Genomic DNA, 18,559 nt, shown 5'->3' on the forward strand with positions numbered 1-18,559 from the left:
CTATTATGGTAGGGAAAGCCAAGTGGAAGCCAGTATAATTGATTCTACTTACCAAAATAGTAAACTGAGCAACACTGTATTCCTGGACCCAAAAAAAATTCCTGGAGGGACTGTAAAAATGAGTGCCATCGTTAAGGGCTTTAAAGATGTCAGGGAGGTAATTCCTACCACACCCTCCAACTTGCCTATTTGACCAGAAAACAGATAGATCTGAGAGAATGATACTGGATTACTGTAAACTTAATCAAGTAATGACTGTCATTGGAGCTGCTTGCTATCCCAGATGTGGTTTTGTTGTTAGAGCAAATGAACACAAGTTTTGTTACTGGATATGCAGCTATTAACCTGGTGAATGCTTGCTTCTGTATACCTTTTGGTAAAGACCATCAGAAGCAGTTCGCTTTTAGCTAGCAGGGCCAGGATGTCTATTCTCTTTCACTGTCCAGTGTCAGGGATATGTAAACTCTCCAGCCCTATGCCATAATCTAGTCCATAGGAACCTGCATCATCTTTCCACTCCACAGGATATCACGTTAGTCCATTACACTGATGATATGCTGATTGGACCTGGTGAACGTAAAGAAGCAGCTACTGTAGACTCATTGGTAAGACATATATGCCAGAGGATGGGAAGTAAGGCCCACAGAAATTTAGGGGCCTGCCACCTCAGTTAAGTTTCCAACAGTCCAGTGATATGGGGCATGTCAAGATGTCTCTTCCAATGTGAAGGACAAGTTGCTTCATCTGGCACCATCTGCCATTAAGAAAGAAATACCACACCTAGTGTCCGCTTTGGATTTTGCATGTACTATTCTGACCCATTTATCATGTAGCCAGAAAAACTGAAAGTTTTAGTGAGTTCCAGAAAAAGAAACAGCTCTGCAAACAGAAGGTCCAGGCTGACTTGTAAGCTGCTCTGCTACTTGGGCCATATGACATAAGTGTAGACTCAGTGGCGATTGAAGTGTCTGTGGCAGATAGAGATGCTGTGTGGAGCCTATAAGAGCATATAAGTGAATAATAATGTAGATCTTTTTTTTTAGTATTTGGAGCACAGCTATGCTCTGCAGGTAACTATTCTGCTTTTGAGAAACGGCTTCTGGTTTGCTACTGGGCCTTAAGAGACTGAAGGCTTGACCACTGAAGGTTACCAAGTTTCAGGCCTGAGTTGTCCATCATGAACTGGATGTCTTCTAACTCACCCATGGGGAAGTGGTATATATGACACTGGGCTCAAACAGATCCTAAAGGCACAAGTGAGCTGCATGAGCAAATGACAAAGGTAAATAAAATGCCCAAGTCCATGGCCCATACGCTTGCCACACCAGCTTTTCCCTGTCATCTTGCAACTATGGCCTCGTGGGGAATTCGCTATGACCAACTCACTGAGGAAGAAAATATTTAGACTTGGCTTACACTGGCACTACCAGTAAGTAGAAGTATAGTCCTAGTCTGGGGTGGCCCTAAAGGACAGAGACAACAGGAAATTCTCCCAGAAGACAAAACTTTGAGCACTTACTCTGGATGTTCATTTTGCCTGGAAGAAGAGATGCCAAGCAGTACTTATCTATGCTGACTCATGTTGTTAGTTACTGTCCACTTGGCTCCGACTCATGGCGGCGTTATGTATAGCAGAACGAAATGCCCATTCCTTCGCCATCTTCAGGATCATTGATATGTTTAAGCCCATTGTTGTGGCTGTTGTGTCAGTTCATCTCATTGAAGGTTTCCCTCGTTTCGCTGACCCTCTAATTTACCAAACATGATGTCCTTTGTTAGCAATTGATCTTTCCTGACGACGTGTCCAAAATAAGGAAAATGAAGTCTAACCATGCTTAGAGCATTCCAGTTGTATTTCTTCTAAGACTGACTTGTTCGTCCTTCTAGCAGCCTACAGTATATTCAATATTCTTAACCAACACCACAATTCAAATATGTCAATTCTTCTGTCTTTTTTCATTGTCCAGCTTTTGCACACATATGAGGCAATTGAAAAGATCATGGCTTAGGTCAGGTGCACCTTACTCATCAAAGTGACATCTTGCTTTTTAAAACTTTAAAGCGATCTTTTATAGCACATTTGCCCATGGGCAGTGGCTAACAGTTTGGCCAGATGGTCAGGGACTTGGAAGGAACACAACTGAAAAATAGGTGACAAGGAGGCCTAGGGAAGAGGTATGTAGATAGACTTCCCTGAATGCATTCAGAATGTGAAGATATTTGTGTCCCATGTGAATGCTCATCAAAGGACAACCTTAGCAGAGGACGATTTCAATAATCATAAGGGCAAGATGACTCATCTGTGGACACCAGGCAGACTCTTTCCTCAGCCACCCCTTGTCCTTGCCCAACAGACTCATGAAAAAATGTGCTATGATGGCATGGATGGAAGTTATGCATGGGTACAGCTACAGCAACAAAAACTTCCACTCATCAAGGCCAATCTGGCTTTAGCTGCTGCTGAATGCCCATCTTCTCAATAGTCCCTAGTATAACACCATTCCTTGGGGGAATCACCCAGTCACCTGGTGGAAGGTTGATTACATTCCTTGTCTGCAATGCTTCTGCCAAAACCACCATCCATGGACTTACAGAAAGCCTTGTTCACTGTTACAGTTTTCAGCAGAGCCTTGCCTATGACCAAGGAACTCATTTACAGCAAAGGAAGTGCAGCAATGGGTTCATGCTCAAGGAATTCACTGCTCTTTCCATGTTCTCCATCACCCTGAAGCAGATGGCCTGACAAAACAGTGAAACGGCTCTTAAAGTTATTGTGATGAAAATGTACACAACAAACATTTCCCAACACAACAACTTTTAATTCAATGTGGAATGGCTTTTCGAAGACTTAATTACAGTGACAGTTGAATGGCATCTTGCAAGGCAGGGGTAATGTTCTCTAGTATGCAATATGTGCTTTAAGTCAGCAACTACTATGTGACTTCTTCTTTCCCATAACTAGGATTCACAGGCCTGGGAATCAAGGAGTATGTACACGTGGGAGTGTTTCTTTCGCTGTTACTCCCAGTGATTCACATGTGAAATTTTCGCTTCCCGTTCCCGTACCTTTGGGCTCTGCTAGTCTAGACGTCTGAGGATAGTGGTGGGTTTGTATTGTGGCAGCTTACCTAAGGTGTAACTGCATTTTTTTTTTTTTAATAATTTTTATTGTGCTTTAAGTGAAAGTTTACAAATCAAGTCAGTCTCTCACACAAAAACCCACATACACCTTGCTACACACTCCCAATTACTCTCCTCCTAATGAGACAGCCCGCTCTCTCCCTCCATTCTCTCTTTTCGTGTCCATTTCACCAGCTTCTAACCCTCTCCACCCTCTCATCTCCCCTCCAGGCAGGACATGCCAACATAGTCTCAAGCGTCCACCTGATCCAAGAAGCTCACTCCTCACCAGCATCCCTCTCCCACCCATTCTCCAGTCCAATCCATGTCTGAAGAGTTGGCTTCGGAATGGTTCCTGTCCTGGGCCAACAGAAGGTCTGGGGGCCATGACCACTGCGGTCCTTCTAGTCTCAGTCAGACCGTTAAGTCTGGTCTTACGAGAATTTGGGGTCTGCATCCCACTACTCTCTTGCTCCCTCAGGGGTTCTCTGTTCTGTTCCCTGTCAGGGCAGTCATTGGTTGTAGCCGGTCACCATCTAGTTCTTCTGGCCTCAGGATGATGTAGTCTCTGGTTCATGTGGCCTTTTCTGTCTCTTGGGCTGGTAATTGCCTTGTGTCCTTGGTGTTCTTCATTCTCCTTTGATCCAGATGGGTTGAGACCAATTGATGCATCTTAGATGGCTACTTGCTAGCATTTAAGACCCCAGACGCCACTCTTCAAAGTGGGATGTAGAATGTTTTCTTAATAGATTTTATTATGCCAGTTGACTTAGATGTCCCCTGAAACCATGGTCCCCAGACTATGCTGGCCTTCAAAGCATTCAGTTTATTCAGGAAACTGCTTTGCTTTTGGTTTAGTCCAATTGTACTGACCTCCCCTGTAGTGTGTGCTGTCTTTCCCTTCACCTAAAGTAGTTCTTATCTACTATCTAATTAGTGAATGTCCCTCTCCCACCCTCCCTCCCTCTGCCCTCGTAACCACAGAAGAATGTTTTCTTCTCAGTTTAAACTATTTCTCAAGTTCTTATAATAGTGGTCTCACACAATATTTGTCCTTTTGCAACTGACTAATTTCACTCAGCATAATGCCTTCCAGGTTCCTCCATGTTATGAAATGTTTCACAGATTCCTCACTGTTCTTTACCGATGTGTAGTATTCCATTGTGTGAATATACCATAATTTATCCATTCATCCACTGATGGGCACCTTGGTTGCTTCCATCTTTTTGCTATTGTAAACAGTGCTGCAATAAACATGAGTGTGCATATATCTGTTCACGTAAAGGCTCTTATTTCTCTAGGATGTATTCCAAGGAGTGGGATTGCTGGATCGTATGGTAGTTCCATTTCTAGCTCTCTAAGGAAGCGCCAGATCGATTTCCAAAGTGGTTGTACCATTTGACATTCCCACCAGCAGTGTATAAGTGTTCCAGTCTCTCCACAGCCTCTCCAACATTTATTATTTCATGTTTTTTGGATTAATGCCAGCCTTGTTGAAGGTGAAATCTCTTTGTAGTTGTGATCTGCATTTTTCTAAAGTCTAATGATTGTGAACATTTCCTCATATATCTCTTAGCTACCTGATTGTCTTCTTTAGTGAAGTGTCTATTCATATCTTTTGCCCATTTTTTAATTGGGTTATTTGTCTTTTTGTAGTTGAGATTTTACAGTATCATGTAGATTTTAGAGATCAGGCGCTGATCAGAAATGTCATAGCTAAAAACTTTTTCCCAGTCTGTAGGTACTCTTTTTGCTCTTTTGGTGAAGTCTTTCGATGAGCATAGGTGTTTGATTTTTAGGAGCTCCCAGTTACCTAGTTTTTCTTCTACATTCTTTATAATGTTTTGTATACGGTTTATGCCATGTATTAGGGCTCCTAACGTTGTCCCTATTTTTTCTTCCATGATCTTTATTGCTTTAGATTTTATAGGTAGGTCTTTGATCCATTTTGAGTTCGTTTTTGTGCATGGAGTGAGGTATGGGTCTTGTTTCATTTTTTTGCAGATGGATATCCAGTTGTGCCAGCACCATTTGTTAAAAAGACTGTCTTTTCCCCATTTTACTGACTTTGGGCCTTTGTCAAATATCAACTGCTCATATGTGGATGGATTTATGTCTGGATTCTCAATTCTGTTCCACTGGTCTGTGTATCTGTTGTTGTACCAGTACCAGGCTGTTTTGACTACTGTGGCAGTATAATAGGTTCTAAAATCAGGTAAAGTAAGGCCTCCCACTTTGTTCTTCTGTCAGTTTGGCCAGTGGTTTATCGATTTTGTTGAGTTTTTCAAAAAAACCAGCTTTTGGTCTTGTTAATTCTTTCAATTGTTTTTCTGTTTTCTATTTCATTTAGTTCAGCTCTAATTTTTATTATTTGTTTTCTTCTGGTGCCTGTGGGTTTCTTTTGTTGCTCTCTTTCTACTTGTTCAAGTTGTAGGGATAATTCCTTGATTTTGGCCCTTTCTTCTTTTTGGATGTGTGCATCTATTGATATGAATTGGCCTCTGAGCACTGCTTTTGCTGTGTCCCAAAGGTTCTTTCCGATAGGAAGTGTTTTCATTCTCATTGGATTCTGTGAATTTCTTTATTCCATCCTTAATGTCTTCTGTAATCCAGTCTTTTTTGAGCAGGGTATTGTTCAGTCTCCAAGTGTTTGATTTCTTTTCTCTGCTTTTCCTGTTATTGATTTCCACTTTTATGGCCTTATGGTCAGAGAAGATGCTTGTAATATTTCAATGTTTTGGATTTTGCTGAGGCTTGCTTTATGACCTAATATGTGGTCTATTGTAGAGAATGTTCCATGTGCATTAGAAAAGAAAGTATAGTTGGTTGCTGTTGGGTGGAGTGTTCTCTATATGTCTACGAGGTCAAGTTGGTTGATTGTGGCATTTAGATCTTCCGTGTCTTTATTGAGCTTCTTTCTGGATGTCCTGTCCTTCACCAAAAGTGGTGTGTTGAAGTCTCCTACTGTTATTGTGGAGCTGTCTGTCTTACTTTTCAATGCTGATAGAGTTTGTTTTATGTATTTTGCAGCCCTGTCATTGGGTGCATAAATATTTAACATGGTTATATCTTCTTGGTGTACTGTCCCTTTAGTCATTATATAGTATCCTTCCTTATCCTTTCTGATGGATTTAACTTTAAAGTCTATTTTGTCAGAAATTAATATTGCCACTCCTGCTCTTTTTTAATTGTTGTTTGCTTGATATATTTTTTTCCATCCTTTGAGTTTTAGTTTGTTTGTGTCTCTAAGTCTAAGGTGTGTCTCTTGTAGGCAACAAATAGATGGATCTTGTTTTTTAATCCATTCTGCTACTCTCTGTCTCTTTATTGGTACATTTAGTCCATTTACATTCAGGGTCATTTTGGATAGGTATGAATTTAGTGCTATCATTTTGATGTCTTTTTTTGTGTGTTGACAAGTTTCTTTTTCCCACTTGATTTTATGTGCTGAGTAGATTTTCTTTATATATTGTCCTTTCCTCATATTTGTTGTTGATTTTGTTTCTGTTGAGTCTGTATTTTTCCCTTGTATTTTAGTTTGATGAGTAGTATAGTTTGTCTCCTTTGTGGTTTACCTTATTATTTACCCCTATTTTTCTAAATTTAAAACTAAATTTTATTTCTTTGTATCGCCATATCTTCCTCTCCATGTGGAAGGTGTATGATTACATTTCTTAGTCCCTCTTTATTATTTTAATGTTGTCTTCTTTTATATAATAACATCGCCATTACCCTGTGTTGGGCATTGTTTTTTTAATCTTGTTTTTTTTTTTTGGATTTCCCTGTCTGGGTTGACTTCTGGTTGCTCTGCCCAGTGTTCTAGTCTTGGGTTGATACCTGATATTATTGATTTTCTAACCAAAGAACTCACTTTAGTATTTCTTGTAGTTTGGGTTTGTTTTTTACAAATTCCCTTAACTTGTGTTTTTCTGGAAATGTCTTAATTTCACCTTCATATTTAAGAGACTGTTTTGATGGATATATGATTCTTGGCAGGCAATTTTTTTCCTTCAATTTTTTAAATATGTCATCCCATTGCCTTCTTGCCTGCATGGTTTCTGCAGAGTAGTCTGAGCTTATTCTTCTTGACTCTCCTTTGTAGGTGACTTTTCTTTTATCCCTCGCTGCTCTTATAATTGTCTCTTTATCTTTGGTTTTGGCAAGCTTGATTATAATATGTCTTGGTGACTTTCTTTTAAGATCGACCTATGTGGAGTTTGACGAGCATCTTGGATAGATATCTTCTCATCTTTCACAATACCAGGGAAGTTTTCTGCCAACAAATCTTCAACAATTTTCTCTGCATTTTCTGTTATCCCTCCCTGTTCTGGTACTCCAGTCACTCGTAGGTTATTTCTCTTGATAGAGTCCCACATGATTCTTAAGGTTTCTTCATTTTTAAAAAATTCTTTTATTTGATTTTTCTTCAAATATATTAGTGCCAAGTGATTTATCTTCGAGTTCAGAAATTCTAGCTTCTACTTGCTCAATTCTGCTCCTCTGACTTTCTATTGAGTTATCTAATTCTGTAATTTTATTGTTAATCTTCTGGATTTCTGACTGCTGTCTGTCTGTGGATTTTTCCAGCTTATTAAGCTTTTCATTATGTTCCTGAATAATCTTTCTAATTTCTTCAATTGCTTTATCTGTGCATTCCTTGGCTTGTTCTGTGTATTGCCTCATTTCCTCCCTGATGTCTTGAAGGGTTCTGTATATTAAACTTTTGTATTCTGCATCTGGTAATTCCAGGAATGCACTTTCATCTAAAAGATCCCTGGATTCTTTGTTTTGACAGCCTGTTGAGGTGATCATGGTCTGTTTCTTTATGTGACTTGATATTGACTGTTGCCTCTGAGCCATCTATAAGTTATTGTATTAGTTTATGCTTGCTTACTGTGTCGTAGCTGCTTTCTTTGCTTTGTTTTGGTGTACCCCCCTGGGTTGCTTGAGTGAGCTAGCTTGATTATTTTCGCCTTTGGAGCTCTGATGTCCTGTCCCCAGCTGGCTAGAGCTGTTATCAGGTATATCAGTCTAGGAGTCCATTCAGTTTTCTTGTATGAATTCAGCTCAGGTTTCTAGGTAGCTGATATCAAGTGTGTGGTACAGGCTCTGACCTACAGTCTTAGAGGGGCAGGGGTGATTGGCGTATATACTGGTATCTGATTGCAGCAGGGGGTCACTCTCTGAACAAGGCAGGGGGCTGAGAACCGACCCCCAAGTGTCTCTGAGGAAAACGCATCTCTGTTCCCTAAAGCGTGCTGGTGGGAGGGTTCTGCAGAGGGACCATGGGCACCCAAAATTTTTGGATGTAAGGACTGGGAGGTACCAGTTATCTTTGGATCCCTGTTGCGGGTGGCTGGGTGACCTGAGTGGAGCTACCAGTCCTTAGGTCCCTCATGTGGGTAGGTGAGGACCTTATTTAATAGGCAAAGCAATGTCAAACATCAAACACCCACCTCTCCACCGCACAGCTGAAATGGTTGGCGTTTGCCAACAAGGGCCTATTCTCCCAAAATAGGCCCACACAGGTCCATGCAGAAGGGAAGGGTGCTCAAGGTCCACGGACGGTTTATGCCTGGACAGGAGCTGCTTCTGTCCTGAGCTCCCCCGGTTAATGGAGCTGTCAAATTATCTTTTCCCCCCAGCTGCAAGTTTTTCCTTCCCCAAGGCTAGGAGGATGGCTCTAGGTGCTCTCCAGGGTCTATCTCAGGCCCAGGGATTCAGCTGCCAAGGCCGGCTTGGGGGTGGGGGTGGGGGTGCAGTAAAATATACGTAAGTACTTAGCTTTTGCCGAGAGCGCCCTTCTCTTCAGGTTCTGGAGGTGTGAGTGGGCTGTGTGGCTGGCTGCTTCTCCCTGAGGAAACTGCGGCCGAACACTAGTACCAGCCTGCCACCGCTGCCGCCGCTCTGGAATGGTGCCTGAGGGCTCCCGGCGATTCAGGTCCGGTAACTCCTCTCTACTTCTGAACGGCCTCTTCCTCCCCCTGCCCCTCAGTTCATTGTCTAAGCTTGCCTTTGATGCTCAGGGCTCCCAGCTTGTCACAAATAAACTCGTTTCGCTTGTTTTTTCCAGTCTTTGTTATAAAGAGTGCTCAACAGAAGCGTCTGTCTGCTCCGCCATCTTGGCCCCGCCCCTCCGGTGTAACGGCATTTTTCACAATTGCTTTCCCTTTATTCCCTGTGTTGGTGCACATGAGATTTAGAAGGCAGAAACGAAGCCAAATTCTTTTTACACTTGGAAGGCACAGTTGCAGCACTTTTTTGTTTATCCACTGGCTGACCTTGTTAACCAAACCTGCAGTTCTAAGGCCCCTGCTGAATTTCCTCCTTCACCTTCTCTGACTTTTTAGTCAGGTCATGTTTAGTTCTGGATGAAGATTATCAGCTTCTACTTATAGGTCACTCCCAGCATTGAATTGGGAGGCTTGAAGATCGTGAGAGACCCGTGAAGTTTCCAGTCCATCCTTGTGGGTTCCAGCTCATCCTTGCAGGCTCCAGATTATCCTTGCTTCCCCTTCTTTGCATCCATCTTTCCTTCCTATCTGCTTATCCTGGCCACTTCAGGCCCCAGCTCTAGATACATTAAAAAAAAAACAAAAACCCGTTGCTGTCGAGTTGATTCCAACTCATAGCGACTCTATAGGATGGAGTAGAACTGCCCCATAGAGTTTCCAAGGAGTGCCTGGTGGATTTGAACTGTGGACCTTTTGGTTAGCAACTGTAGCTCTTAACCACTGCACCACCAGGGTTTCCCAGATATATAAGTAAGAGCCTCACAATTGCATAAGGCCAAATACCTATAATAAATTATTATAACTTACTACTAGTAGTTTTGCTTCTCTGACGGAAGCCTGACTGATCCACTCACCATACTGCTATGTGGAGCTCCAGTGACATGCCATGCTTCCATGTCTTTGTATTCTCTTCTGCCTGGAATCCTGATTTCCTTCTCTGCCTAATTTATTCCTCCATGTCCTTGACTCATCACACACTTTACCTCCTTAGAGAAGTCTCCCTTGACCTCCCAGTCCTAGTTTTGTGCTTCCATGGCAACCTGTGCTTTCTCTGTCAATACCTATCATTTTATAGCACCAGAATTGGATTCTTTTGTCCTTGATTTCTCTCCCTAAGGAGACCAAACTCAACTATTTGAGGGACTGAGTCTTATCTCTGTAACTTTTAGGTCAGTAGTGTCTGGCACGTAGCAGGTGCTCATTAAATGTTTGCTCAATGATGAAAATAAAGACTATAACTACAAGTTTACTTATATTTGGTTCTTGTTGTATTTGGTTCAAGACTCAGATCTCACAGCTCAGAGTAATAAGATAATTACCATATAACTCATTCCATAACCCTGGACCTACTCTTAGGCTGATCCCACTCTGCACAGAATGAAGTAGAAATAAGAACACTGTGACTTGTTCTCATCATTAACTGGAGACAAAAAAAAGAAAATTAGATAATTTAGGTCTCATAATGGATTTCTTGTTAGAACTATCTGATTTAGCTTGAATTAACCAAAATTTTTTTTGCGTTTGATTCATGTGACTCCAGATTTACCAAAAAAAAAACAAAAAACAAAAAACAAAACCTGATTATGATTTGATATTTCATGAGGAACATACAAGCTGTCCAGCATGCCTAGAAGGAATTTCTCACTGTTAACTGACAAATTGGCTTTTGACTATGATGTGGTATACCCTGTGGCTTGGTACAGGGAAGACGTATACTGATCTCAAGGACAGTCAGATCCCAGTCCACGTGTCAGCTATATTTTGCAATGTAAATTAATAAATTGAAATTCCAATTTTATTCCCCGTTCCTAAAATTAACCAGATAATTTTAAACCTGTTCTTTGGATTTGACTGTGTAGGTCTTGCTTAATTTATGGGTTAACACACACATACACACAAAAAAATTCCCTATTGCTCAAACATGTAATAAAAGGACAAAGATACTTGTGGGCTCCAGTAATGTCTTCTTCCCAGTTAAACTACTTTAATAGGCACATCCACTGTTCAAATATCCAGTGGATACGTGAGAGTTTCACCCTAACTCTTAGCTGTGCAGTCTAGGGTAGGAGCTATGCCCACTGCTCTTAGCTGTGCCATACAGGCTGGGAACTATGACTGCTGCTCTTAGCTGTCTGGATAGGACCACTGCTTTTGGCTGAGGGACATACAGTGGGACATATTAGCTCCTCTTTTCACTGTTACCTTTTTCAGGATAACAGAATCCACCATGCTGGTTCTCTGCTGGAGATTTTGAGTCAGTGCTGAAAATTCTAAGAAATATTTAAGTCCACAACTGGACAGCAACCCCAACCAAGTGAAGATCAGTATCTTTTGTACTCTTCCTTACCCATTATACTTACCCGAGTCTCTCCCCTCATTTGCCTAACCTCACCATTCAAAACAAGTATTGTCACCTTCTAATTTAAATGAATAAAAAATACTCTCGAAGACAGCTGAACACAGATACAAATTAAACAGGTTACCTAGAGTCAGAGCTCCTACAACAAATCCTTGTGCAGCGACTCTCATGTGAATAAGATGAATGGACATTTTCTGATCTCTTCTGTACTTTAACTTGTAAAGACCGTAGGACACCACAGTCACAAAGCCTGCTATCCCTGAGAATTGAAAAAATAAGGGTTATGTAAATAGCAGGACAGTATTCCCAAGAGTTTAGAGAGTTCAATGAGAAAATTTACAAAGGATCAGTACCTGGAAGATAAGCAGGCAAGACACCAAAGAATATTTTAAAATATGTAAAATCCAGAACCATGTTGGATTTGACTGACTGGATTTTAAAATGTGCCCTGAACATTCTTGAATTCAATATTTGTGGTTTTGTCTCTTCCCAGAAAAATTTGGACTACATAGTAATTTGTCTAATACCTTGTAATTTTCCTGAGGCACAATTTCAAATTGTGCATGCTGGAAGGCTTTTATCTGGGGCAAGTCACTTAGCCAGTGAGTAAACCCACGAAATATCTAGCATCCAGCTTTTGACCTTTTGGCTTTGCTCCTTGCTACTTGTCATCAAAGAAGGAGTAAATCTAGTCAGGTGATAAAAACTTTGTTTCTCTAAAAAAATGAGAAGTTACATTTTAATGAGAGCTGAAAAGATAGGAATATATGCACAATAAGTATATACCTCTGGGAAAAACTGTGATTCTAGAAAAGTATATAAAAATGTGATTGATTTTTATGTGGAATAGCAAGTTTTGATGAGCCATGCTGGCACATGTGTGTTTCCGTGTGTGGGTGAGGGTGTTTGTATTCTTTCAGGATCCATTTAATAACTGGAAACAAGTATCAGAGTAAATAATCACATTTAACGTATATTTTTATAAGCTGATTAGCAGTGAATAAAATTAAAATAAAAATGATGCACTACAGGAGTCCTGGTGGCTCAGTGGTTAAGTGCTTGGCTGTTAACCAAAAGGTAGGCAGTTTAAATCCACCACCCACTCCTTGGAAACTCTATGGGGCAGCTCTACTCCGTCCTATACAGTTGCTCTAGGGTCGCTGGGGTTGGAATCGACTCGACAGCAATGGGTTTGGTTTTGGTCGGGGTTTGATGTGCTATAGACATAAAAACAGCAAACAACGAAAGACAATAAAATGATGATTGTAGGCACACGGAAAAACAGGTACAATGCTGAAATCTCTGTAAGTCTGGCCAAATCAGTCTGGAAATAACTCTAGGAATATGTAATAAATAATATTAAACTGAGCGTGATTTCTGCTCTGGAAATTCCACTTTTAGAAACATACTCCAAGGAAATAACCAAAACAAAATTCAAAAAATTGACACAAAGATGTTCCTGGCTACGCTATGTGTGGGCAAGACTAAACAACCCAAATGGTCCGACCTGAGGAAAAACTGCCATAGCTATTAAAAAATTATAAATACCTAAAGTTCTAATATACAGAAATGTGCATATGAAGTGTTAAGTGAAAAAAGCAAAACCAAATAATCTATCAGAACAGATTTTAAATACATTTAATCCATACAGAGACCTTACTAGTGGCCCCAAAAAGATTTTAAACAAGGTAAATAGAGTTTTACGTGAATGGATTTATGATCACAGGAGTTGTTTAAGGTAACAAATAGAAATATTTTGTAAATTATCTGCTCAGGACACTCTATTCTGTGGCAGGAGGTACATAGTAGATATTGTTAAAATAACAATACCCAGTGCCTTGGAGCCGATTCCGACTCATAGCGACCCTATAGGACAGAGTAGAACTGCCCCACAGAGTTTCCAAGGAGCGCCTGGCGGATTCGAACTGCCAACCCTGTGGTTAGCAGCTGTAGCACTTAAAATAACAATAGCTGAACAAAACTATTCAATGATATGTGTCCAATTTTTATCATTATTTACTTTCTGGTAAAAAAAAAAAAAAAAAAACAAACTGGCTGTCTTCCCTTGATTAAATCAAAGCTCTGTTCTTACTTAATTTGGCTTTGTTTCTTTTAGCGATTAAAGACAGACCGTTACTGTTTTCCATGTAGTCTCTCTGGTGTTTGTATATAATTGAATTTAGCTAGAAACACTTTTATCTTTCTGCTTTAATCATTAATTTAATGTAAACCAGGAACAGTGATTAATCTCTGTTCGTTATAGTGATCTATTTAAGTAGTAAGTTCTTGAATTGTTTTTCTAGTTCAAAATGCTAAGATGAATAAGTCACTATTAAATTATTTTTTTCCATTTCTAGTCGGTACTATTACAAACCTTAAATGAAACTTCTAAATATGGGGTATTACTGTAAAGTGAAATTTTGATTCTTGTTGATATGTGAATAATGACACTTATGAAGTTAGTAGATTAGCAGCGACACTTAATGGAAACGTGATTTATATCTATTTACCAGGTTTTATGGAATCGATATATTCACAAACTTATATAAGTTTGATTTAAACAAGATATTTTAACAGTTTCCAGAAACACTGAACCCAAGAGTCATGGCTGCAGTATACGATAATAATACTTAGGGCAGTTTAAGCATCCAGAAAAGAAGAAAGAGAATGCTTAGATTTTAAAGCATAATATTGGTGCTTAGATTCTGTTTTTTTTTTTTTTCAGTCTGCATAATATTGGTGCTTAGATTCTGTATTTTTTTTTTTTTTTTTTAATGTCTACAGACATATAGTATTTGTTGAAAATGTAAACACACTAAGTGTGGGTGGGAAAAGGGTGAAGAGGCTAAGGCTCCAGGTGCCATTATAATACCATTCCTTTTATCCAGAGTTTACTGAAGCATCGACCTCAACATGTGGAACACACCAGGAAGCCAGCAAAAATGGCCTCTGAGCAGCCAAATGAACACCACAGAGTTCATGCTCCCCAGTGACCAGGTAAGCCCAGGCTTTCACTCAGAGCTTCTTTACTCTGAATGGACTCACAGTTCTGTCAAGCTTGGGTATTTAGCTAGAACATTCGAAGCAGAATTTTTTTGATCGACAGAATTACGGTATCCACAATAATGGAAGAAACAAAAATCTGTAAACAGCAGACACAAGAGTTCTTTAGTTGTAGGACGAAGAGACCTATACATCTCAGTAATCCCTAACAGACTCTCAGTGTAATATGCTCCTGCTGATCCCGAGTCATCCTGAGAAAGTAAAAGTCCGTTCAGTCAATCCCACCTGGATCGGCTGGGAACTCATAATTTATGTTAGATAGCCCTATATAAAAATGGATAACAAGAGCTGAACAAAACTATTCAGTGATATACATATATCCAATTTTTATCGTTACTTACTTTCTAGCAAAAACCTGGCTCTCTTTTCTTGATCAAATCAAGGCTCTGTTGTTACTTAAATTGACTTGGATCCTTCGTAATGATAACTAACATTTACTGAGAATTCACCATGTACTAGAAACTGTTCTGAAAGCTTAAATCATACTCATGCTTAGAGGGGTTAGCTTCGATTATCTGAAAAAAAAAATTCAATTATATGAAGTACTTAAATCCTCAAAGATACTGGTAAGCCATTTTTATGTTGTTACAAACAGTTTTCTGGTATCCAGTCAAGGCTCATACTTACCTACAGGGACAAAGGGGGAGTCTCTAGATTTCCTGGTCAGCCGGGACAATGGGCTCTCATCCTCATCTGCTGACCACTGGTTATCTGATGACATTTTCTCTCTAGTAACAGGCGAGGGTAAGTGTAGTTGCTGTGAATCATTAACAAGAATCCATTTACCCTCTCCCACTATACTCTTGATTATGTGTTCTTCTGTCTTTATTTGCTTGATATGCCTGTCTGCTCAATAGAAATAAACAGTCATCTTCAGACTTCTCAATATAGAATTTTTTAGTTTTGTCTTGGGGGTCGTGTAAGAGACGCATGTATAAAGAGAGGGAGTAACAATCAGATTCCATGCATACAGAGTAAAAATTAACACAGCTCACAATTCTGTTATTCAGTCTCCTCTCGCCAAGATACACTACTCAGCATTTGAGACCACTGGAAACCTCAGGACTTCTTCCACAAACCTTAAGAGCTCAGATTCTTTTTCGAAGTCTCATTTTAAAGAATGATGCCAGTGCCGACATAGGCAGAAACAATCCCAGATGTACAGGTCCTGGGAGAATGATGACTCCAATTCTGGAGAATGATGACTCCAATTCTGGAGAATGGGCAGAGTGTTATAAAGTCATGCAGGTATTTACCAGGCATCTACTATGTGCCAGGCGCTGTGCTAGGCCACGGGCATTCCCTTCCTTGTCTACACAGCCTGAATGAGGACACTCAAAAAAGCAACCAAAATAAACACAGCTTAGAAGCACCTCAGTCTCTTATCAGTGCAATCCACTGTTTTCACCGCAAAATTCAAATACACTGGCTTCATCCTGTGAATAAGCTTTCATCAGACAATGTACCCCGGTAATTGGCAGAAGTACAATACCTTTGCTGAGTCCCCACTACCTGCTGTCTGTCTCCCGAGCAGGAGGCTGTAGATCAGAACAGACTGCAAGGCAGGGACATATTTATGTGCATTTCCAACTAATTGATAATGGGAAAGCCCAGAAACACACATGGGGGCGGGAAGGAGACTGGTATTGGCCAAGGTTTCCTCCGCACCCACTGGAAGCTCACTGGTAGCGGCACCTGGGCCACAAGTCAGCTTAAGACTTCCCAAGAAGATGCATTTACTTAATTCCTCCCGTCACTGGGGAGCTCCCAGCTTGCTTCTGTGGCCATGAGCCCCAGTACCGGACCCCAGGGTGCAGGGTTCCAACACCGGGATAAGGGGAGTGGCCTTAGCCATCTGAGACTGAGATGCATTGGCCAGAGGGGCGCCCACCACAGGAGAGATTCTGGGACAACGCACCAGAATTCCGGCCGGGGTCACCTGGCGATGGGAGCCCCACGCACCTGCGGTCACTGCGCAACTCCGAGCCTCTCTGAGCCTCTGGCATGCCCTGCGGGGAATGACAGACATCACCAGCCCATGACCAATCCAAAGGCGGAGGACCTGCTCTGGAAGGAGGTGAGAGTGCCCACTCACCTGTCCTTGCACATCTAACCTTAGGGGCTGTGGCCCAAGGAACAGGTGTGCCGGAGAAAGGCATGGGTCAGTCGTAGGCGCTGCCCTCACTTCCGACTGGCCTTTGCTGTCTTGGGACCCCTTGAGGCTTCAGACAAATCCTTGCTCACTGCTTCCCTCCATCTGCAGCCTCATAGACCTGGGGATGAGGGAAGGGGACGGGGAGGTTTCACTTTTTTTTTTCTTTTATAACATAATGTTTAAATAGTTTTAGGCGGAAGAGTTCCAAGAATAGTACAAAGAACTGTATGTCCAGCGCCCAGAGTTCCTGTTGTTAACATTTAGCCACATTTGCTTTATCATTTTTCTCTAGATACAATTCTTTCCCCCCGAACCATGTGAGTAAATTGCAGATCAGTGAGTGGGTCTTTATCCCTGTACAATTCTGTATTTAGGGCATTCTCTTACATATCCCATAGTACAATAATCAAAATCAGGAAATTCACACTGATAATACTCTTATCATTGTTATCCAATCATAGTTCACAAATTCCCAATAATGTACTTAAATAGCAAACAATTTTTTTTTCCTGTTCCAGGATCCACCTAGGATCACAAATTGCATTTAGTTATCATGCCTCTTTAAAAACAAACAAACCGCTGCCTTCCAGTCGATTCTGACTCATACAGACCCTATAGGACAGAGTTGAACTGCCCCATAGGGTTTCCAAGGAGCAGCTTGCAGATTCTAACTGCTGACCTTTTGATTAGCTACCAAGCTCTTAACTACCAGGGCATGTCTCCTTAGTCTCCTTTAGTCTGAAACAGTTATTTAGTCTGTCTTTGTCTTTCATGACCTTGATATTTTGACAGTGCAGGCCTGTCCTTTTGTAGGATGGCTCTCAATTTAGGCTTGTCTGATGATTTCTCATCATTACATTGACGCTACACATTTTTGACAGAATACCACACAAGTGATGTTGTGTCCTTGGTGTGTAACTCAGTGTTGGTAACTTCGATCCAGTGTTGTGCTGAGAAATGTTTTAACAGCTGGTTTTCCAGAAGAAGAAAAAAGAAGCAGCAGTCCTGATTTATAACATTTGCCTATTTCCATGGTATAAATACTACCAGTGAGACTAGTTTCAAACTACGCCTGACGTCACTGAACACAGAGTTGGGAAGAGATGTGCACAGTTGCCCGTTGTGAGTTGGTATGAGTCGGCTCTAGCACACCACTGCTTTGGCCACTTGAGTTGAAGTGGTCTCTGCCAGCTTCTCCGCAGTAAAGTTACTGTGTTATCCCTTTGTAATTAATAAATATTTTATGAGGAGATACTTTAATATTACACAAATATTCTGTTATTCATTAAAATTTTACCTATTAGTTTCAGGATTCTTTGCAGGGGTCCATGTTCCTTGCTTGAATCAATTAAATCTATGTTTGCCAGATGGTAGTTTTCTAAATCTGTCATTCCTTTTATATTTATTAGTTGGCATTATGCTATAAGGAATAGCTTTCCCTTCTTTCCTACTTATTTAATTATTCACTTATTTATATAAATGTGGATTCATGGATTCCTATTTTATTCTGTGGTTTATAATCCATTACTACAATTATTTATTTTAATGGTCAAATTGTCCCAGATTTGGCTAGTGGGAGCCCCTTCAAGCTGGCTCCTGTGTCTTTTTTTTTTTTAATGTGGTAAAATATATATAACATAAAATGTTCCACTTTAACAATTTTCAAGTGTACAATTCGGTGGCCTTAATTACATTCACAATTTTGTCCAGTCATCACCACTCTTTCCCAAACTTTCATATCACCCCAAGCACAAACTTAGACTCCGTTAAGCAATAACTGCCTATTCCTTCCCCCTCCCCCTGCTGACCACTAATAACCTTTTGTCTCTATGCATTTGCCTGTTGTAG

The 18,559-nt window shown here is 40.6% G+C and overlaps 2 protein-coding genes across 6 annotated transcripts in view; one reads left to right on the forward strand and one right to left on the reverse strand.

The window, feature by feature from the left end:
- SLC11A2 (solute carrier family 11 member 2) overlaps positions 1-18,559 on the forward strand; it is a 134,744-nt gene that overhangs the window by 52,488 nt on the left and 63,697 nt on the right. For all 5 annotated transcript variants that reach the window (XR_010321853.1, XR_010321854.1, XR_010321852.1 and 2 more), the window contains exon 18: positions 14,382-14,490. The gene's annotated coding sequence lies outside the window, so the exon portion shown is untranslated. The remainder of the gene's footprint in view (positions 1-14,381; positions 14,491-18,559) is intronic.
- Positions 1-18,559, reverse strand: part of HIGD1C (HIG1 hypoxia inducible domain family member 1C) — a 58,880-nt gene that overhangs the window by 15,577 nt on the left and 24,744 nt on the right. Inside the window, exons 2-3 of the mRNA XM_064284235.1 lie at positions 15,184-16,829; positions 11,618-11,752 (exon numbers count right to left, since the gene is read on the reverse strand). Of these exons, the coding sequence (XP_064140305.1) occupies positions 11,618-11,752; positions 15,184-15,277 (229 nt within the window). The 5' untranslated portion in view covers positions 15,278-16,829. The remainder of the gene's footprint in view (positions 1-11,617; positions 11,753-15,183; positions 16,830-18,559) is intronic.

This window comes from Loxodonta africana, chromosome 4, assembly GCF_030014295.1.
Source record: "Loxodonta africana isolate mLoxAfr1 chromosome 4, mLoxAfr1.hap2, whole genome shotgun sequence".
NCBI lineage: Eukaryota > Metazoa > Chordata > Mammalia > Proboscidea > Elephantidae > Loxodonta > Loxodonta africana.